The 20,160-nt window shown below is 56.6% G+C and overlaps 1 protein-coding gene across 4 annotated transcripts; it reads right to left on the reverse strand.

The window, feature by feature from the left end:
- Positions 1-593: 593 nt before the first annotated feature.
- On the reverse strand, positions 594-19,192 carry OTUB2 (OTU deubiquitinase, ubiquitin aldehyde binding 2). Of its 4 annotated transcripts, none has more exons than XM_066342150.1 (7): positions 19,013-19,185; positions 16,512-16,730; positions 9,514-9,609; positions 8,103-8,221; positions 4,538-4,622; positions 3,765-3,959; positions 594-3,102 (listed from the first exon to the last, which is right to left on the reverse strand). In XM_066342150.1, exons 1-7 carry the CDS (start codon positions 19,100-19,102, stop codon positions 2,893-2,895), a joined length of 1,014 nt encoding a protein of 337 aa, XP_066198247.1. In that variant the 5' UTR covers positions 19,103-19,185; the 3' UTR covers positions 594-2,892. The 4 variants fall into 4 exon arrangements, with proteins under 4 accessions (XP_066198247.1, XP_066198248.1, XP_066198251.1 ...); XM_066342151.1 differs by having other exon boundaries at positions 19,061-19,181; XM_066342154.1 differs by lacking the exon at positions 16,512-16,730 and having other exon boundaries at positions 19,061-19,192.
- Positions 19,193-20,160: the final 968 nt, after the last annotated feature.

A 20,160-nucleotide genomic window follows, 5' to 3' on the forward strand; every position in this document is an offset into this window, starting at 1 on the left:
ATCTCGTTCCACCTGAACTATATAGTAGCCCTGTGATATGTAGGTATTGTCTCCCTTTTACTAATGCGGGGTTGGGGCTCAGAGAGGTGAAATGTCTTGGCCAAGGTCACATAGCTAGTTAAGTGACAAAGTTGCAATTCAAACCCAGGCTGCCTCCAGAGCCCCTTTGTGCTTAAAACAGGAACCAGGTCAAAAGCAAGGACAGTTTGTTCCTGTTGCTAAATATTCTCATTAATTTATAAAGTTTCCTTCGGCAAGAAAGTAACAAATATGCAACTATACAGACGAACTCTCAAAACAAGGGTCCTTCCAGCCTTTGGTCTGGAAAGAGATGGCTTCCCGGGAGTAGGGTGGAGAATTATCCAGGAAGACTGACTGTTAGTGTAAACAAGGCAAGGTGACTGGATTTTAACAAATCCAAGGTGGACAAGCAAGGCCACGTCCACAGGTGACTGGATTATAACAAATCCCAGACTGTCCTCGATTTAACGACTTTTTGAGTTGGTGAGAGTGCAGAAGTTACCTACACATTCAGTAGAAAGCGTGCTCTGAACGTTGGTCCTTTCCCGGGCCACTCCCTTTTGAGGCCGGGCAGCCCCAGTCAGCCCCAAGCTCGCGAGGGTAAGCCAAGGATTCGCCACAGTGTACTGTCGCCAGCGCATTTTGGGTATCGGGTTTTGTTTCCTCATCCCGCCCTGTCTACAAAACGCCCATCTGTGTCTCCTGCTTCTGGGGAGCAGAGGAAGGCAACTCTTGAGATGAAACGCAAGCTAACTGCCCAGCCGTCGGCTGACAGAGGTGCTCTGAGCACATGGGAGGTGGGCGAGGCTGAACTCCGATGTCCACCAGGTTAGAGGTGAATCACATGCATTTTCGACTTCAAATATTTCCAATTCACGATGGGTTGACGGGGACCCAAGCCCACCTTAAGGCGAGCGACACCTGTACTTTCTCCACCACTCCTTTTTCTCCACGGGCTTTCCCTTGGAGAAGATAACTTGGCCCGCCTGCCCTGGGCATTCTGGCTGTAAGGTGACAGGCCCTCCTGGGAAGAGGCTCCCATTGGGAGCATGGCGGGCCCTCGGCCTGGAAGCACATCACAGGCTGGGCTCAGAGGGGGTTCCTCCCGCCCGCCTGCCAGACAGAACCCTACTCTCGCAAATGCTACACAAGCCAGAGACGCAGAGAGGTGGCGGCCGGTGCTCCTTACGCAGGGCTTGGGAGCCTGGCTGGAGGCCCAGGACCTGTCTCCGCCCTCGGAGTGGCTGCGTGTTCACACCCTTCAGTTTGGAAACGGGGACGCTGATACAAACACGTAACAGGTTCGCCCCACTCCTAACGTGTACTCTGTCACAGCCCAGCACTCCGACCCAGCACGGGACACTGAACCAGTTCAGAGACAGGGTCAGCTTTATACTCCTGTGGAGGAGTGACACGATCACTTCGCTTGAGTCCTTGGGTTCAAATTTCAGCCAACGGCAGGGTGGAACCCGGGCCCCTGTCTGGAATTAAAGCACCCTGACATCTGTCTTCACAAAGCCGATGAACGACACAGCTCCGGCGTGTGAGTGCCAGGACTTGGAGCCGTCTGCTCCCCAGTCCCCGTGCGCAGCCTGGCCGGCCGGCAGCAGACTCACACTGCAGCACCAAAGATCACAATAAATCCCTGCAGAATGGAACCTGGGAGAGGGCCTTCAGCTCAGGCTGCGACCCACAGGGCAGCTCCACAGCCTCGCGTGCTCCATCCCCCCCGCAGAGCAGGAGAACCGGCTAGCAGAGCCCTCGCCCCCCCAGGGCTCCCTGAGGTCCCGAGGCAGCAAGGGAGGCAGCAAGGCGAGGCTACGAAGGGGCCTGCCCAGGCAGATGGAGGAGGAGGCTGCCGGCCAGGGCTCCCGACTTCCAGACAGCTTCCATTCACAAGCCTCCCCCACGGCCAACTTCTTCGGGCTGCCTGCCTATCCCACCTAACCTCTCACCAGCCCCCAAACGGAGCAGAAACGGGAATAATGTGCTCGGCTGGAGCTGACGGCATGGGCCAGTGTCTCCGCCTGGCTGAAGGTCTAGGTTCTGCTTCCAGGATGTGCTGGAGGCGAACAGATGGCTTCCAGGTCCCAGCCCCTAATTCTTCTCGAGCTGTTGACCGAGTGGGGCTGGTGGTAGAACCCTAATGGGCCAGGCAGGCAGTCCGGGCCCTGAGAGAGGTAGAGGGGGCCCCAGCCCCTTGAACTTCATGCTGAGGACCTCTTTCTAGATTTCGGCGTAAAAGTCTCTGTTTCCTTCTTAAGTTAGGGGTAAGAAAATATGCCCGTCAGGAAGCTTTGGAACCACTCTGGAGCCCTCACGTTCAAGTTGACCTCAACTAGGCAACACTTCATTCATCCATCCACCCAAGTCCAGTCCAACAGCTGCCTGGACGTCATCCCCTTTTATGGAACCAGTAAGTCACTCACGACAGTTGACCCTGACCGTTTCCTCCCTCACAGAGAGGCTTCGCCCACGGTGGAAGAAGCCAGAGGGCCCTGGCTTTTTTTTTTTTTATACAACAACAGAATGTCAACATCAGCAGAAACCTCTTCCAGATGAAGAAACAGGCCCAGGGAGGGGAGGTGACCTGCCCAAGGTCTCGGAGAACTGGGAGTAGAGCCAGGGGTCCTGGCTTCCTAGCCCCAAGTTAAAAAGCATTTGATCCTCCACGAAAATAAATACTAAAAATATTGCCAAGCTGCCGCAGTCCATAACTGGTAGGCCTCATTCCTACCAAAAGGCTGTTATGTATGTAGGTTTTGTTTTCTAACTACAGTCTAAATTGCTTAAAAAACTGAAAAGCCGTAACTGTTCCCTTCAGAATGCAGTCCCGTTAGGTGACAGACTCCACTTCGTGGCGGCCTAAAATCAGTCGCGCTTGTCGGCTGCGTAGAGGATGTTGTAGTGGGATGTTTTATAGAGCAGGTACACGGAGGGGACCGCACCCTCTGGGAACACGTGGTGGTTCAGGGCTGTGTCCATCTCGTCCACGTACTCCACCTGCAGGGCGATGTTCAGCGCCTGAGACAGGGCCGTGATCTGGATGTGGTCACACTCCGTGGCCATGGGCTCCACTTCCTGCAAAGGCCAAAATGAAAAAAAAAGAAAAGAAAAGAAAGAAAAGAAAATCCAGTTTAGGAAAGAGGCCTCGCAGAGAGAGACCAAGTGAGCAGTGCCCCCTGGCTGCTGTGGTCCTGGGTCACAGCGGGTCTGCCCTGCGCTTCCGCCGGCGGCTGCGGGTAGGAAGGAGGCCTGGGAGCTGGGTCTCCCCCCTCTGCCAGAGAAACCCAGGTTTCCATATGAAAACTGCCCGATGCTTCAATGTTGGCAACTCTTTCAGGTAGATATCATCTGTCATAAAACCGATCCTGGGGCAAGTGTGCCTTCGAGGGGGTCGCGACTCCTTCACTAGGTCAGCCGGGCCAGTCCAAAGCCCGCATTTCTCAGACGGGAAATCGGAGAGCCCAGAGGTAAAGGTGACTTGCCCAGAGCCACCCAGTTCAGGCAGCTGGAGAGGGATGCACCCGGCTGGCTGCCCGCATTTCTCAGACGGGAAATCTGAGAGCCCAGAGGTAAAGGTGACTTGCCCAGAGCCGCCCAGTTCAGGCAGCTGATCTGTGCTCCTTGAACTGTAAGGCAGAACCGCACCCAAGTCCCCCATTTTGGGGTGCGGGTGCTCAGGGCTCCTAAGGGGGGAGGGAGGAGAGCGGAGCCCGGGGCTGGGGGCTGTGAGGACCTACATGAGTGCAGAAGTCTTTGATGTCCATCTCCTCGTCGACAAAGTGGCGGAAGAAGTCGGCGCGGTTCCTGATGAAAGCGGAGGTGAGCAGGCGCAGGAACTGCACGACCCTGTCGGAGCAGCCCTGCTCGTTGAACACCTTCAGCAGGCTGGACACCGAGCCGTCCTTCTCCACCAGCTCCACCACGCTGTAAAACTGGACCGCAGAGGTGTCGGCCAGCCGGGCTCAGGCCACGCCCCCAGGGGACGCCCTCTACTGCATTTTCATTCTTAAGTCCTCAGACCAAGGTCCCAAAGTCAAGCAATCTGAGATCCCACCAAAGCTGCTACAGGGTTAGAAAGACTCCCTAACGAGTGACTTAGCCCCGAGTCATCTCCACCCAAGAGCCGTGGGGGTCTCCCTCCATCACTCTCTGGCTGGGATGCTTATTTAGAGATTCAGAACTGATAGTGTCCCCTCAACCCCCCAACCTCCACCTTCACTAATGGGATCAGGGGAGTAGGGTAGAGATGGGGGGAAGCAGGTTGGGCTGAGTTTCCAGCCTGAGAGCTACCCAGAGGAGGTGCCTCCTCCCCGAGGGAGGCCACGGCCCTGGGCTCCCTGTCCCTCCACGTCCCCACAAGCGGGAAGCCACCCTCAGTCCTCCCGCAGCTGGGAGGAGCCAGTGAGGCCCAGCCCCAGAGCCCCCGGCTGTGATAGGCTCCAGCCAGCGCCACGCCTGTCCGCCTGCTCGGAAGCCCGGGTCCCTTGGCCACGTGCCCAGGCTTACTCACAGCATTGAAGAAGTTTCGGAACCGGTGCTCCTCAAAGCCCGCTGTCACCAGGTCGTTCGGGGTCTGCAGTACTCGCTCTTTGAACCTAAAGGGGGAGACGTGCTTACAGGGGGGCGCGGGGAGCGCTGCGGTGACTGTCAACTGCCATCCCACCCTCACCCGCCGTCCCCCAACCCAGCACGACGAGGTGTCTGTCACAGCAGGTGAAGGGCTTTTCTGCCTTTCAGAGCACTTCCACACGGACCACACGCTGACTTGTTCTGTCTTCACGTGCACAGTCCCAGGAGGGGGATTACACCCATTTCATAGATACGGGAACTGAGGTAATCCCCACCCCCCCACCCCCAGACAAAGGCCTCTGGGCTCTGTCCCTCCTTCCTGCCCCCATGGTTTACCACCATCTCTGGCTTGGGGCATGCCCAGCCTTTCCTGGCTTCTGGTCCCTTCTCCACAGGGACCTCTGAGTGACCTACCGCCGCCTTCCCCCTCAGCACAGGGGGGGTCCCTGCCCAGCTTGCCAGCCTCATCTCTAGCCCAGGGTCACAGCTCCTGCCCGCCCCACAGCCATGCCCCATGTGCATTTCCACCCCTGAGTACCCACTGCTCCTCACGCAGGGATGCTCTTCTCAGGAGTGTGCCAGCGACGGTGTGTCCCTACTCACAAGAGCTGATTGTTACATTTTTAGGAATTTTGCCAGCCAGGTATTAAACACAGCCATTATTTAGAAGTTACATGTAAACTTATATAAGGTCTACCGGAAAGTTCTGTCCGTTTCTATCATAAGTTTCGACACGTAAGCACATGTTTATTTGGCGCATGTGTGCCTATTTTTATCACTTAATGTATACATACTGATGTAGTAAATTAACTAAAACAAACTTGATTCACATTAGTCTTATGTGTGAAGCGATAGTGTACCCATGGCTACTGATAAAGTTTATTTACGCCACTGTAACTTTTACGAATTTCAACAAGGAAGAAATGCTGTCTGTCACATCCACCATATTCCCCGGACTTAGCACCCTCCAACTATCACTTGTTTTTGTCCTTACAAAATTTTTTGAAGGGCAAAAAATTCAAAAATGAAGAAGATATCAAACAAGCACTGGTTCAATTTTTCTTATCAAAAGATAAAACATTTTTCAAAAATGGGATATACAAATTGCCCTCACGCTGGCAATAAATCATTAATAATAATGGCAATTATATTATTTAATAAAGTTTATTGACGGTAAGAAAAATTTGTATTTTGTTTTATTCCAAAAACGGACAGAACTTTCTGGTAGACCTTATAATTAAATGATACTGGCCCTGGCCGGTTGGCTCAGCGGTAGAGCGTCAGCCTGGCGTGCGGGGGACCCGGGTTCGATTCTCGGCCAGGGCACACAGGAGAAGCGCCCATTTGCTTCTCCACCCCCCCCCTCCTTCCTCTCTGTCTCTCTCTTCCCCTCCCGCAGCCAAGGCTCCATTGGAGCAAAGATGGCCCGGGCGCTGGGGATGGCTCCTTGGCCTCTGCCCCAGGCGCTAGAGTGGCTCTGGTCCTTCGAGGCAGAGCGACGCCCCGGAGGGGCAGAGCATCGCCCCCTGGTGGGCAGAGCGTCGCCCCTGGTGGGCGTGCCGGGTGGATCCTGGTTGGTCAGGTGCATGCGGGAGTCTGTCTGACTGTCTCTCCCCGTTTCCAGCTTCAGAAAAATACAAAAAAAAAAAAAAAATACTAAAATACAAAGATAATAAACATTAAAAACTCATTATTTTCTAATCATTTTTCCATTAGCTTTGCTCTTAAGGTGACCTGTCTATGGTGTGTGTACAGTGGAAATACAGTTTGGACTAGTTGTGTGTTGTGTATCTCCTCCCAACTGTCTGCTCGGTGCCCCCGTAACAGCAGCTTGAATATTGGTTATGAGGGGGGTATTCACGCCACAGAAATCAGCTCACACCATACATCAGGCCCCTCCCTCACACTGACCACCCTTCAGGACCTGACCCAATGGCCCTTGATTGGTCAGTGCTGGGTCGCCCCTCTGTGCTCCCACGGCAGGCCTCGTAATGGCACGGCCTCGATTCGGGACCTGTCCGGGTCCTCTTGGGGAGCACGGCGAGGACCCCCATCGGCCCCTGGCCCCAGGACACAGGGTGCAGACCCCTTGACTGCGGTCCACAGAGGGAGAGATGCAGCCCAGTCAAGAAGGCCCCAGGGAGAGGCCCAGGGCCAGCGGGCACGGGCAGCACTGCAGCCTGTCCCCCAGGGAGGGAGGCCAGACTCCCAGGAGGACACAGGATGGGTTCTCACAGGGACTGACGGGGCAGGAAGGGCCGGGAGGGCCCTAAGGAGCCTTGTTGCAGAGGAGGGGGAGGTGAGTGGGGAGGGCACAGCAGAAAGAGATCTCCGAGACTAGAAGGCGGGTGTTTTGGCCCAAAGGCAACTTGCGCCCCAGCTGGGCCTGGCCTCCCAGTCTGGTCTGGCCAGGGCAGGTGGGAACGGGCACGGTGCTGGGGGTCCCGGTCCCTTCGCTACGTGGCTCTCAGGCTCCCCTTCCTTGCAGTGTGGGTGGGGTAGGGTGCCTCCACGAGGGCTGCTGTGAGGATCTGTCACTCTGTCCCTGCGAGGCTGTGACGTGAACAGCTCCGCTCCCCCCAGCGCTCTCCCCCCCCCCCCCGCCCTCCCCAGCCACCTCCCTCCCGGAACCTCCACAGCATTCCCACATCCATTCTCTAATTCCCGCTGTGCTGGGCACTGGGGACACCGTGAGGAACGGGACACGGGCCCAGTCGTAGGGGACAAACACCCAGGCCGGGCCGCATGCCCCGGGAGGTGAGGGAGAGAAGGAGGATGGCATTGGGACTTGGAGAGCAGGCTCTCCGTGGACCCCAGCTTCAGTGTGACCTCGGGCAAGTCATTCCTGGGCTCCGTTTACTCAACTGTGAAATGGGGGTAACACCAGCCTTGCTCATCCCACTGTCTGCCGGGCACCCCTGCTTGGATGGCTCACAGTCATTTCAGACTTAGCACCATGAAAATGGGGCTCCTGACCTCCCCATCCTCTGTTTGCAAGTGGCTCCTCTGTCCTAACACCTGAGGCCAAACCGCTGGCAGCCATCCCCGACTCCCTGTCCCCGACTCCCTGTCCCCACGCCCCGTGCCCCACGCCCGACACCCCATGCCCGACGCCCGACACCCCACGCCCGAGCTCTGAGTGAATCCGACCACTTCTGTCCACCTGCTCATGCCCCCGTCACCATCCCCCTCCACTGGGCTTCTCCTTGCACACCCACGTCCCCTGGTGCCCCCCCAGCCGTGCCCGCCAGACGCCGCGGGCGCACGCAGCCAGCAGTCAGGCCCCTTGCTCTGCTCGAACCCTCGGTGGTTCCATCTCACTCGGATGGAAATTCAAGGTCCTTATAACAGCCCAGGAGGCCCCACGTGACCTGCTCCCTGACCTCTCTGGCCCTCCCATCCCCTGGACAACCTGGCCACCTTCCTGGCCCATTTTTCCTCACATTTATCACCACCCAACACACCGAATACCCGCAGAGCCAGGGAGCCGCCCCCGGGCCACTCACTTGAGGATCTCTCTGTTCTTCCCCAGCAGAGACTCCAGGTAGGAGTAGCCCAGGGCCCGGTAGAAGCAGTTCCCATCCCCCTTGGTCTTGCGGATTGCGGTGAATCTTTTGCTGAGCTCCTGCGGGGAGATAAGAGAAACGTGGCCGTCTGTGTCCTAGAAGGGCTGGGACCCCCTGCCCCCAGGTAACACCAGCCCCCTGCCCTCAGACTCTCTGCCCCTTCACTGTCCCCCAACTCTCATTCACCCCATAACTATGAGGAAACGCTGAGCATATCCTGTGTACAGCGCTGGGTGGTGACGGGCCTGTGTCCAGCGCTGGGTGGTGACGGGCTGGCCCTGCCCTCAGGCACCCTGCGGGCTAGCTAGTGTGTGTGTGTGTGGGGGGGAGAAGATCAGACAGGACGGGGGAAGCCAGCAGGGGTGGGGGGGCTGCCTTGGAGCCATGGCATCTACACCAGGCTTCAGAAGAAGAGCTGGTGGGGTGGGCCTGGCAGGGGTGACATGTGAGCCCAGACGGTGACAGGTTTACAGTGGCTGCGTGGCAGGCCAGGCGGCTGCAGGGCCCACCAGGAAGGTCTCCTCAGACATATGGAGCACATCACCCTATTTCTGTCCCCGCATCCCCACCCACTGTCAGTTTCCCTCTGAAATGGCCTGGGGTCCTCTTCGCTGCCTCAAGTGGCTATTGTCTGAGCAGCAGGAATGTTTTCCAATAGGTCCACAGAGTCCCGTCTCACTGTAGATGAGAGAGGGCTCAGAGCTGACGGGCCACCTGAGGCAGGCCAGCAGGGAAGAACCAGAGAGCTCCGGGCACACGAGAGTCCAGCATGCCACCTGCCCTCGCCCCTGCCCCAGGAAGTGCTTGCTCCCTGCGGCTGCAGGACACAGTTCCGCTAATGCTAATGCGCAGGGAGAAGCAGAGGCGTGCTGCCCGCCAGCCGGTCTGTGAGCTGTCCCTGCTTCCTCCCGACCCACGCCCCTTGACCCCCAGTGGAGGGGGCTTCCTCTCCCAGCGGCCTGGCTGACTATGCGATCAGGCTGCCTGCTCCAAATCCCAGCTTGTTCACGCACTCGCTGTAGGAGCCTGCGCCTGCCATTTGACTTCTGTGCCTCAGTTTCCTCAGCTGTAAACATGGATAATAAAAGTTCTGACCTTTAATGTTGTAATGAGGCTTCAGTGAGTAAATCAAGCACTTAGGATAGTGCCTACTATTAAAAAAAAAAATTTATTTTTGCAACTAAAGGGTTTTTCCCTAAGGGAAAGGCCCAACAACAGAATATCCGGGGAGCCCTTTGATTTGCCCGGGATCCTGGTCCCAAATGTTAAGCCTTTTTGCCTTCAAGCTGGTACTGTCCCCTCTGCTCTGAACTCCAATCCATCTAATCCTCCTCCCAGCCCCCTGTCTCACCTGGATTTTCCTCTGGTAAATCCTGTTCTCAGGATGATCCCGGAGAATTGATAGAATGTCACATTTTTCTGATATTAGGTTGAAAGATGTTTCCCCCTGAAAGACAAAGAAGCAAAGCTGTGACCGTTTCCAAAGCAACCGATAGGTCTTCGCCATGGACAAAGACTCTGAACTGCCAGCTACCTGACGCAGTGACTGTTACCTTCCCACAAAAGGCACGTGTGATGTTACCAGGATCCTGTGGGCCATGCTCCCTGGACGGGGAGTCAGATCCGCCCCCTCCATCACGGAGGGGTATACTAAATCACGACCGTTGAACTGGCTTTAGAGAATATAATGCTTCAAACCTAGGACTTTCACACTGGACTATGTTCCTTTGTCTCCTCTGTTCTTCCCGTCTCACTCATTCATTCCCTCTTTTAATCACCCAGCAATTCCCCCGAACATCCCGCCTGCACCAAGCACGTGCTAGAAATGCAGAGGTGATAACATCTGGCCAGATGCACCACCTACTGGTGAAAGTTCACATTGCAGCCCAGCTCAGAGTCCAGGTCAATACAACCCAGAGAGATCAGCCATCTGGCCCAGAGTCCCGGCCTCAGGAGGGCTGACAAGTCATCTGGCAGGGAGCAGGTGACAGCAGGCCAAGGCTCCGCAGCCAGGGACAGTGCAGGAGCCGGTGCTGTTCTAACAGCCAACTCCCCGCGGGCCGTGCCTCTGCCTTACGCTTTTCCTGCCCAGACAAGTGGGAGATGCATCTCTGCTTCCAACCCACCCTCCACCCTGGGAACAGCTCTGACTTCAGCACAAAAATGATAAAAGAGGAATTGGTGTTTAAGCCACTGGTTGTTACCAGTTTAAAATAAGTGATTCTGGTACCTGTGTACAACCCAAGGAGATAATTCTTATGGGATTGTTCACAGCTGAAAGGTGGATGCTAATTGGGATTTTTGTAAATGGAAACTCAGTTTTCCATCAACTTATTGCCATAATTTTTGACAGAGACCTCCACCCACAAGTGCTTTACCAGGGCGGCCTCTTAGCCAGTGACTTCAACCCAAGACCACTGTGCTCCTAGAGGGGGCTTTGCGGTTACAAATCCCCTCCCATCTGGACAAACGTGCCTGGAGTTTACCGACTGGATTTCTGGACGCTCACCACCAGAAGCACCTAAGCGACTTGTAGGAATACCCCGTCTCCACATCAGACAGACTTCAAAATTCTCTCTGACAGTGAGCTTCCCTGGCCTGATTCCTGTACCCAGTACCCAGGACAGGGAGCTAAGAAGGAGCGTGTCTGGGGGCCTGGATGCCCCTGCTTATCCAAGTGTCCGAAGCCACGCAGGCCTTCCTTGGCACAGGACAGCTTGTCAAACCCTCTGAGACCTTCCGTTCACCTGGCTGATTCTCCAGGGCCCATCCCAGGGCCTGGAATAGAGCAGGGGATGAGGTTTGTTAGATGAATGAACAGAGGCTGCCTCCTTTCGGCCCCCTCTCCCCCTCCACGGAGAGAATCCACCCGGCCCTGCATGTGCCTTGTCGTCATTGCCCGACGGCTCCTCAGCAGCCAGGCCTCAGGCTCACGTCTCTGTCTACAACCCCCCATCAGCACACCCTTAGTGCACCGTGAGCACCTTCAGCCCAGGCTCTGAGGTCCCCCTGGGCCCCGGCGGGAAGTGCCAGCCCTTGGCCAGCCCGAGCCCCTCTGAGGCTCCTCGGCAGGGCTACCTTGGGCTGTGAGTCAGCCCCGTTAACCCTGCCCAGCCGCCCAGAAGCCGCACTCATGGCGTGGCCTGACCTCAAGCTACCGACTCCCTCACGGTCGAGGCCAGAGCCTCCAGGCTCACCCGCCAGCAGGGCAGGACCCAGAGCCCGGCCCGCCTCCCCTCTCAGAAGTTCCTCACTTCTGGAGGTGCCCAGGGGCTCCAGCCCTGGCCTCGCCTGCCTGGGGCTGGGGTCTCAGAGTGGGCCGGTTCAAGGTCTGGAAGGAAATGCTCTTTTATTTTATTTTATTTTTATTTTTTGTATTTTTCTGAAGCTGGAAACGGGGAGAGACAGTCAGACAGACTCCCGCATGCGCCTGACCAGGATCCACCCGGCACGCCCACCAGAGGCGATGCTCTGCCCACCAGGGGGCGATGCTCTGCCCACCAGGGGCGTCGCTCTGCCACAACCAGAGCCACTCCAGCGCCTGGGGCAGAGGCCAAGGAGCCATCCCCAGCGCCCGGGCCATCTCTGCTCCAATGGAGCTTTGGCTGCGGGAGGGGAAGAGAGAGACAGAGAGGAAGGAGGGGGGGGGGGTGGAGAAGCAAATGGGCGCTTCTCCTATGTGCCCTGGTCAGGAATTGAACCCGGGTCCCCCGCACACCAGGCCAACGCTCTACCGCTGAGCCAACCGGCCAGGGCCAGGAAATGCTCTTTTAAATGTCTACTTTAGGGTACAAATACGGGGAATGATCCAAACATTTCTACTGAGGTGCGTAATCAAAAATGTTTGGAGCCCAAAGATTTAGGAGGGCCCGAGAGTCCTGAACTCGGTTCCTATCACGGCTATAGCACAAGCTCGGGAACTGAAAGCAGCACGGCTTCGTTACTATCCGGTGTTTCGGGGCTCCGAGCAGAACCCATCTCCTCCCCTTCTCTGTTCCTAGAGGCTGCCTGCACTCCCTGGCTCATGAGCCCTTCCTTCCGTTGACACCGCTCCTTCTCACACTGGCTCTCCTGTCGTCCCTGTGGTTACATCGTGGGCCCGCCTGGGTAATTCAGGCTATCTCCCCATCTCAGGAGCCTTAACTTCATCACACCTGCAAATGCCTCTTGCCATGTGAGGTACCCTATTCACAGGTTCTGGGGATTAGGACGTGGACATCTTAGGGGAGAGCTATTAGCCCACCATCCGACTGCCCCCCTTCTCTGCTGTTCAGCTCAGGAAATAGGGAAGACCCTATACCTAGGTCCCCACACTTGGGTCACAGTTATTGGCTGGCCACGCAGAGACCCTGAATGCGGACACGGGCCCCCTCTCATGTGCTGCCTCAACTTGTACAATATCCTCCTGCTGGACCCTCAGAACTCGTCTCCGGCTCTGACCTCCCCGTGGAGATCTGGCCTCAGACGGCCACCAGCCACTGGCGTGTCTGACCAGCATCCCTGAATCACTGTGCCCCTGACTGCTCTCTCATCCCACCCTCGCCCCCTCTCCCAGGTGTCCCCGCTCCCCAAAGGCCCCTCCAGCCAGCAGAGCTCACACCAAATAGCCAGGAGTGCTCTTCCCCTCCCCTCCTCCCCCATCAGCTCTGCTCTGGGTCCAGCCAGAGCTGCCACCATCGCCCCCAGCCGCCAAGGTTGCAACAGGGTCCCCAAGTAACTCTTGGTTTCCCCTCCTGCCCCCATCCTGACCGTCTGCACGACAGCCAGGACAGACTGCTGACCATGTACATCGGAGGACAGCGCGCCCTTCCCCAGCACCCTCCAGGGCCTCCCCTCACTTAGGAAGACTCCGCCTTGCGGGGACAGCCTCCCAGGTCCTGCGCCAGCTGGCCCTGCTCCGCTCCTGCTGCCTGCGCTCCCGCCACAATGACCTCTGTGTGCTCCTGCAGCCGGACACACACACGTCTGTCCCAGGGCACCTGCGCCCGCTGCTCCGGCTGCCCCGGACGCTCTGCTGCTTCTTCACAGGACTCGGGTGCCGCCGCCTCCTCAGGGAGGTCCTCCCTGACCACCCAGTCTAAAGTGCCCCCCTCACTGCCTTGACCTGTTTTATTTCTTCAGCGCTTTCTCTGACAGGTAGGTCCCCCCACTTGCATGCGGTCTCCCTCCACTAGAATGTCAGCTCCGTAAGGGTAACGACGGCCTGTCTGTCTTGACTAGCTCCCCAGGGCCTGGCACACAGTCACGCTCCAAAACCACACACCAAGCGGATGACTGAGTGATGGGTGAGCCAGTCTCAGACTCCAGCCCGGCCACCTCCAGCCGGCCAGAGAGGACAGCGAAGTCCACCATCTCTTCCTTGTCAGAAACATGTTGCTGTTCCCCCCACCAGTGGAGCAAAGCCCAGCCCCACAGTGCAGCAGATGAGCCTCTCACAGCACATGGGTGAGCCGGTCTCAGACTCCAGCGCGGCCACCTCCAGCCGGCCAGAGAGGCCAGCGAAGTCCACCATCTCTTCCTTGTCAGAAACATGTTGCTGTTCCCCCCACCAGCGGAGCAAAGCCCAGCCCCACAGTGCAGCAGATGAGCCTCTCACAGCACATGGGTGAGCCGGTCTCAGACTCCAGCCCAGCCACCTCCAGCCGGCCAGAGAGGCCAGCGAAGTCCACTATCTCTTCCTTGTCAGAAACATGTTGCTGTTCCCCCCACCAGCGGAGCAAAGCCCAGCCCCACAGTGCAGCAGATGAGCCCCTCACAGCACATGGGTGAGCCCACCTACTTTCCCAGCAGCCCGCTGCCGTCCCAGCTCCTGCACCCACACTGACCACTGTCCTTCCCTAGAATATCCCGTTGTTAACCGACTCCCAGGCCTTCAAGCATGCGGTCCCACCTGCCTGGAACGGACTCTTCCCTGGATCCCCCTGCAGGATCTGTGCCTCCACTCCCAGTTCCAAAGCCCCCTCAGCAAGGCCTTGCCCACACTTCCACGCCCACCGTGGGCACCGGCTTCCTGCTGCGCTCCCAGAGCCCTTGGTCACATCTCTTAGGCCACGATCACTAGCCCAGGAATTGCCTGTGTCCTCTTATGTCTTGACCGACAGGCATTTGGCTCCTAAGAGAGGGCAAGCCCCCGGTCTTTCTCAGTGTCTGCCATGGGGCCTGACTAGAATGCCTACTGGGGTCTTGTTTGACAAATAAAAGAACAAAGCCACAGAAGGGCCCCGTGAATCACTGTTCACTACTGACACTCAATCACTCACGCAGCATTAAGTGCATTCTGAGTGAGCATGAGGCCCCTCCTACAACAGCCCCTCCAGTGGCAGTCCCAGGCCCGGTCCTCATCCGGCCGGCCGTCACAGGGGTTCTGCGTCTCCTGCCTGGGGTCCTTCCTTACGCTTAGCCCATGACTTTGAGACGGGAAAGGAAAGAAGCTGTATTTTCCAAAGACATTCTCCTCTGCCTGTCACACACACACTCACCACCATCCGCACCATGCAGGGACCACAACGGTGCCTGCCAAACAGCAGGTGCTCAATAAATGCCGAGGGAATGGAAGAGGACAAACCCTGCACTGTGCCCCCATGATTTGGGAGGCGTGGGCACCTTGGAGACGTCCTACTTAATGTTTTGATCGCACTCTCCATCTCCAAGGCAGCCACGCCTCCAGGTGCCGGGGTGAGGGCTCGGTGCTCTGGCCCCCACCTGCCCTCTAGCTTCCAGTCTCATGAGTTCAGGGCAGGAGGGGGGGGGGTGAGGTCAGAGGTCTTACTGTGCAGCACAGAGGCCAGAAGTTGAGGTCCGAGCCCCCACTGTCCCTGCTGTCCTCTCAGATACCCAGTGGTGTCGAGAAGGCATGCCAGCCTCTGGCTCCAGGGTGGCTAAACCCAAGTATTACCCCATCTCTGGCCACTCCCTCATGAGTGATGCAGAAACACCTGGGCCCCTTCCAGGAGCAGCAGAACCAGGTAAACCCTCAGGCACTGGGTACAGGCAGGAAACTGGTGCTCTCAGATGCACCCAAGTAGCCTCAGCCCCACCCCAGCACCAAGCTGGTTTGTCCAGGACAGCTCTGGTTCAGATGATGTGACTGCCCACGCCACACCCAGAACGTGCCGGGCCATGACCAGGCTTTGACCTGACCCATAACCCTGCCAGCAGCATCCGGTAGTGTGACCCATTTCCATGCCCAGACATGGGGGGAAGGAGGCCAAGCACAAAGAACCAGGCACCTGTGCACACCTATCCAGAACTCCGTTATCACAGGAAAAGCCACAGCACATCCTGTGGTCCTCACAGCAGCCCTCTGTACAGATGAGCAAAATAGTGCTCGGGAGAGGAACAGGCCAACCAAAGCATCTTGGCTTCCCAAGGGGTGGAGGTGAGATTTGAACTCAGGCTGTGTGACCCCCAAGCCACCATAAGGACCACTAGCTTTTATACTTTATAGGAACCCTAGAACAGGAGGCTCAGGGCAACGTGTTTTAGGCAGTCATCATGCCCAGTCCCCTGCAGACTATCTGGCCCTCCGCAAACAGAGGTGTGCTGATGTGACACAGAGCCCTGGGCTGAGTCCAGAGGCTCGGATTCAAGTCCAGGTCCACTCAATCAGTCCCAGTCCCATTCCTGCCTGGGCCTCCCTGTCCCCACCTGCTCAAGCCCCAGATTTGGCTCAGCTCAGAGGGTCTCTGGGGCCCTTTCTGCTCGGATAGGATTCTCAACCACGGGTTCCTCTAGTCTTTGCTTTGCCCTAACTCCTGATTCACGTGCCACACAACTTGAGGCAGCCTCTTCCCGTGAGTCCTAACTCCAAACATCTTCTTTGGATGTGCGGGACCAGAGAATGTTAAGTGATCCAGCCACCCCTGCAGCCCCTAGGTCCACTCGTGGGGAGAGGGAGCGAGGTCTCCGGTGGCTGAGCTGCCAACTGGGGGGTTACTTAACAAAAAGGAGGCAACCCTTAGCCGTGGAGCCTTCTTCTGTCCTGGTTCCAGGCGAGGGCACCTACCTTGCGCCGTCAGGGTGGCACCTTCCCAGGCACCTGAGACGAACGCGCCGGGCGTAGGGTGGTGGTGAGATCACAGGGACCGGGCTGGGTCCCCTTCGCTGTGCGTCCATGGGGGATGGCGGGGTGCGTCCCGAGCCCAGCAGGGCCTTCCGAGAATGGCAAGGGGCCCCCAGCATCCGTCCCGACTCAGTATTCCCGGGGTCCGAACGCCACGGATCTCGCGCTAGGAGCTGCTCCTCGCACCCGACCCGCGTCCCACGAGTGCACACGCGCCACCGCAGCGACCCCTCCTACCTCTCCCACTCCCTGCTCCCACTTCTCCACCTCCCCCCACGACTACTGACCATAGTGACCAGAGCTGTCGGGCCAGGTCCCGCCCCAGCGAGGAGAGATCCAGTGCGGGAGGGCGCAGCGGGAGCCTCTGGCCGGCTCTGCCGCTGGGTCGGGCGCCGGGGACCTCGAGGGCGTGGGGGAGAACGGAGGTGAATACACCCGACCGCGCCGCAGACCAGAGGTGAGACCTCCACTGTGTCCCAGCAAGACACACGCCTCGCGATTGACGTCTGCAGCGAGCAATCAGAGACCGGGACACAAAACGTCACAGAAAGTGAATGGGACTTCACGCACCTTCAGCCTATGCTTCAGGGTCCATTTGACAGGGTCCCGCCCCCTTTTAAAGAAACAGAAAGCTTTTAACTAACGAAGGAGTTAGCGCAAGCCAGAGAGGTAGGTCTTCATTTGTAAAGGCTGAAAGACTTTTGACCCAAACTGCAAATCGAAGTCTTCTGAAAGATTAGCTCGACCTCATTAATTCATAAACAAGGTCATAAAACTATAGTTTGCTCAAGATCAGAAGACAGACACATAGGAAACATGTCTGCCTGCCCTGTGTAGCTTCTATTTACCCCCTTTCGACTCTTGAGTCAGTAGGTTGCCAGGCACTCAATTAATGTTTGTTGAGTCAATGAATTTCCAGGATCCAAGTTGATTTTGGGCCTTTGAAAATGTATGGCTAAGTATGAGGCACAGACTGTAAAAGAGGTTTGGTGACTCACCCGGCATACAAGCTCATTATTACAAAACATCAAACAGAGGAACATGCATCATTCAAAGATTGAGTCACCAGACCTTAATCCTGGAGGGCTAGGTTTATGGGGAAGGGGCTGCAGGGCATTGCATATGCCCTTTCCACAAGGATAAACACTTCCAGAAGCAGGTATTAAGCAATTTCCCACCACACTGTCATTCCCCTGTCCCAGGCACCAACTAGGGCTAGGCTCTTGGGCAAACAAACACCTGTGTCTTCCAAGTGCATCTATGTACTAGGTGGGAAGTGTGGGGTCAGTGGAGGCTCAAGGAGCAGTAACAGTAATAGCTGACTTTTACTGAGCACTTACTGTGTATCAGGCACTGTCCTAAACTCTCAACCTATATTATCTTTCTTAATTTCCCCACATCTAGTTTATGGGGGGGGGGGGGGTAAATGGCACAGCACGCAGTGGGAGTCAATCCCAGGCAGTCAGAGCCCAGAGATGGTTTTGAATTCCCCATGCTCGTGACTGCGAGAGGCGTGTACAACCCCACCCCTATTTGCTTTTGGAGAGTTTCTGTTCTTTGTTCTTTTCAGCCTAGGAAGCCGGAGAGGTGACGAAAGCAACTCATGCCACTCAGGTAGGAAGTGGCCCAACTGGGCTGGATCCCTGAACTTCTGACTCCTCATCTAGTCCTCATACCAGGCTGTGTTAGGCTTCACTTGGTGGAGGAATGACTGAGTCAGGTACGGTCAGATGGGGTGCAGGAGTCAGCCAGGGAGAGGAGAGAAGGGCTTGCGGGGGCATTGTCTGGGGCCTGGTCTCAGGCTTTGCTCTGGTCAAGTCCCCATCCAAGGCATTTGGAGTCCCCAGGAGGAAGACGCTAGGTGAGCTAAGATTTCTAGGAATACTCATGCTGGATGGCACTAAGCCCTGAGCCCTCGGCCCACTCTCCTCCATGCCCCAGACCACAGCAGCTCCAGGCCGAGCCAACATTGCTGTGTGGAAGGAGAGTTGGGCTGGTTTGCAGCAACCCTGGGCCCCGGGCTAGATTGACTCTCCACTCAATGCTGTGTGACCTCAAGTGACTTCTAGGCCCTCTCTGGGCTTCTAATTCCTCACTTTATGAGAGGGTTGGACAATATATATATATATAAAGATATTTAAAAACTGCTTTTAAATGAGACAGTCTTACCCAGAATCTCAGTATATGTGTAATGGAATCTTTCCTCAACTACAGCTGGGATAAGCAGGGGAAAATGTTATCTTTTTAATCTGTAACTAATCAGGCTTCTTCCTGAGCTCTCTAAAGCCTGATTAGAAGAGAAGAAAATGTTTACAAAAGAGTCCAGCTGGTTTTCAAGCTGGGTCTGAAGTAAAAGTGTGAGCAGTTCTTTTAGGGCCCACCTCATAGCTGGGGGTGAATGTGTTCTGTCTGAAATGAACTGGCTCTCCTCCCCTGAACACCTTCTGCCTGGTGCCCAGGGTGTGGGGTGGGGGGTCCGGGGGTGACTGCCATGGCCTCACAGGTTCGAAGAGGAGGGTCCTCCAGCCAAAGAGCACCCCAGCATCCAGGCTGGGCCCTGTGGCCATGGCCTGACCTCCCCCGAGGTTGTCCCCACCTCACTCTCTGCAATGTGGCCCCAGCCCACCTTTCTTGTCCCCTCTCTCCCTCACCTCTCCATGTGCCCAGTACTCGAGCTTGAGAGGATGGCTTCAAATGCTCAGAACCTTCCCCCTGCTTTCTTTCCCACCCCTGTGCCTTTGCTCTTCCCGGAATGCCTATTTCACAGGCTCCACGAGTCAGGTCTCACCCATCCTTCCGATTCTGACCCCTCCTCTGTGAAGCCTTCCCAGGTTACCAAGCTGGTCACGAAGCCTTCTGAATTTCCACCACACCACATCTGTCCTTCTCTGGCGCTGATCCCTTGTGACTGTAATTTGGAAGGAAGCAGTAGGCCATGGTAATAATTATAAGTGTGGACGATGGCGTCAAGTATATTTGTGGCATGTTTCTCATGGCATTGTTCCTTGAGCAAGTCCGAGCCTCAGTTTTCTCATCTGTGACATGGGTACCAGGAAGACTACCTGAGGTGACTAAGCCAAGGGGGACAGGTAGGGATGTGCTCCTGGCAGGAGGAGCCCCAGGGTGTTTGCGTCTGCTTGTCTAGAAGGAGTCATCTGCCTTCTTCCTGGATCGGAAACTGTGCGGGCGGAACCTCAGGCAGCCACCCCCACACTGGCAGGAACTCTTTTAACTGTGACACGTTTCAGCGCAGGCCCATTATTCTAGAGCCCTTTACATTGGGCTATTTTGTGCACTTGACAGTCTCCGCCCTGCAAGCAGGGAGCGCTGGGCTGTAAACTGCCTTACGCCTGTCACCTCCGTATAACAAGTGTACGCTGTCCCCCTGACTAGCTCCACCCCCGCCCATCACAGCCTGCCACCTTGAGCTGAAAAAACACTCGAGGAGATAGATTCCTGTGGGGAAAGTCACAATGACTGGTGGGAGCTAGGTTAGCCCCTTCGCCTCCCCACCCCCACCTCAGCCAATCCTGGAGTCAGCGGGCAGCCCTGCCCCCCCCCCCCCAGAAAGAAAAGATCTTTCTAAGAAGAACCATGGGACCTGGGGGGTTAGAGAACTGGGGAGATGAGTACTGCCTGAGGGAACTCAGGACCCTGGCCTGACTGTCAAAGACCCTTTTGTCCCTCCCTTCAAGGGACATGTATGTTTGGGTGAGTGGTTTTCGTGAGCAAGGGGGCGTCCCCGAATGGAGTCGCTCACACATGTTTGTGTCTTTCCACAATGTCAGGCTTGTTAGAGGAGCCCTCCCCAATAAGGCAACAGAGTCACACGCAGATTACACACAGAGAGAGGGAGAGAAGTGACCGGCGTGAAGTCTGGTTGCCGGCAAAGCCAACAGGAGGAGAGGCAGACGTCAGTCTCAGACCGGGCGGCTG

This window comes from Saccopteryx leptura, chromosome 6 (assembly GCF_036850995.1).
Source record: "Saccopteryx leptura isolate mSacLep1 chromosome 6, mSacLep1_pri_phased_curated, whole genome shotgun sequence".
In the NCBI taxonomy this organism is placed as follows: Eukaryota; Metazoa; Chordata; class Mammalia; order Chiroptera; family Emballonuridae; genus Saccopteryx; species Saccopteryx leptura.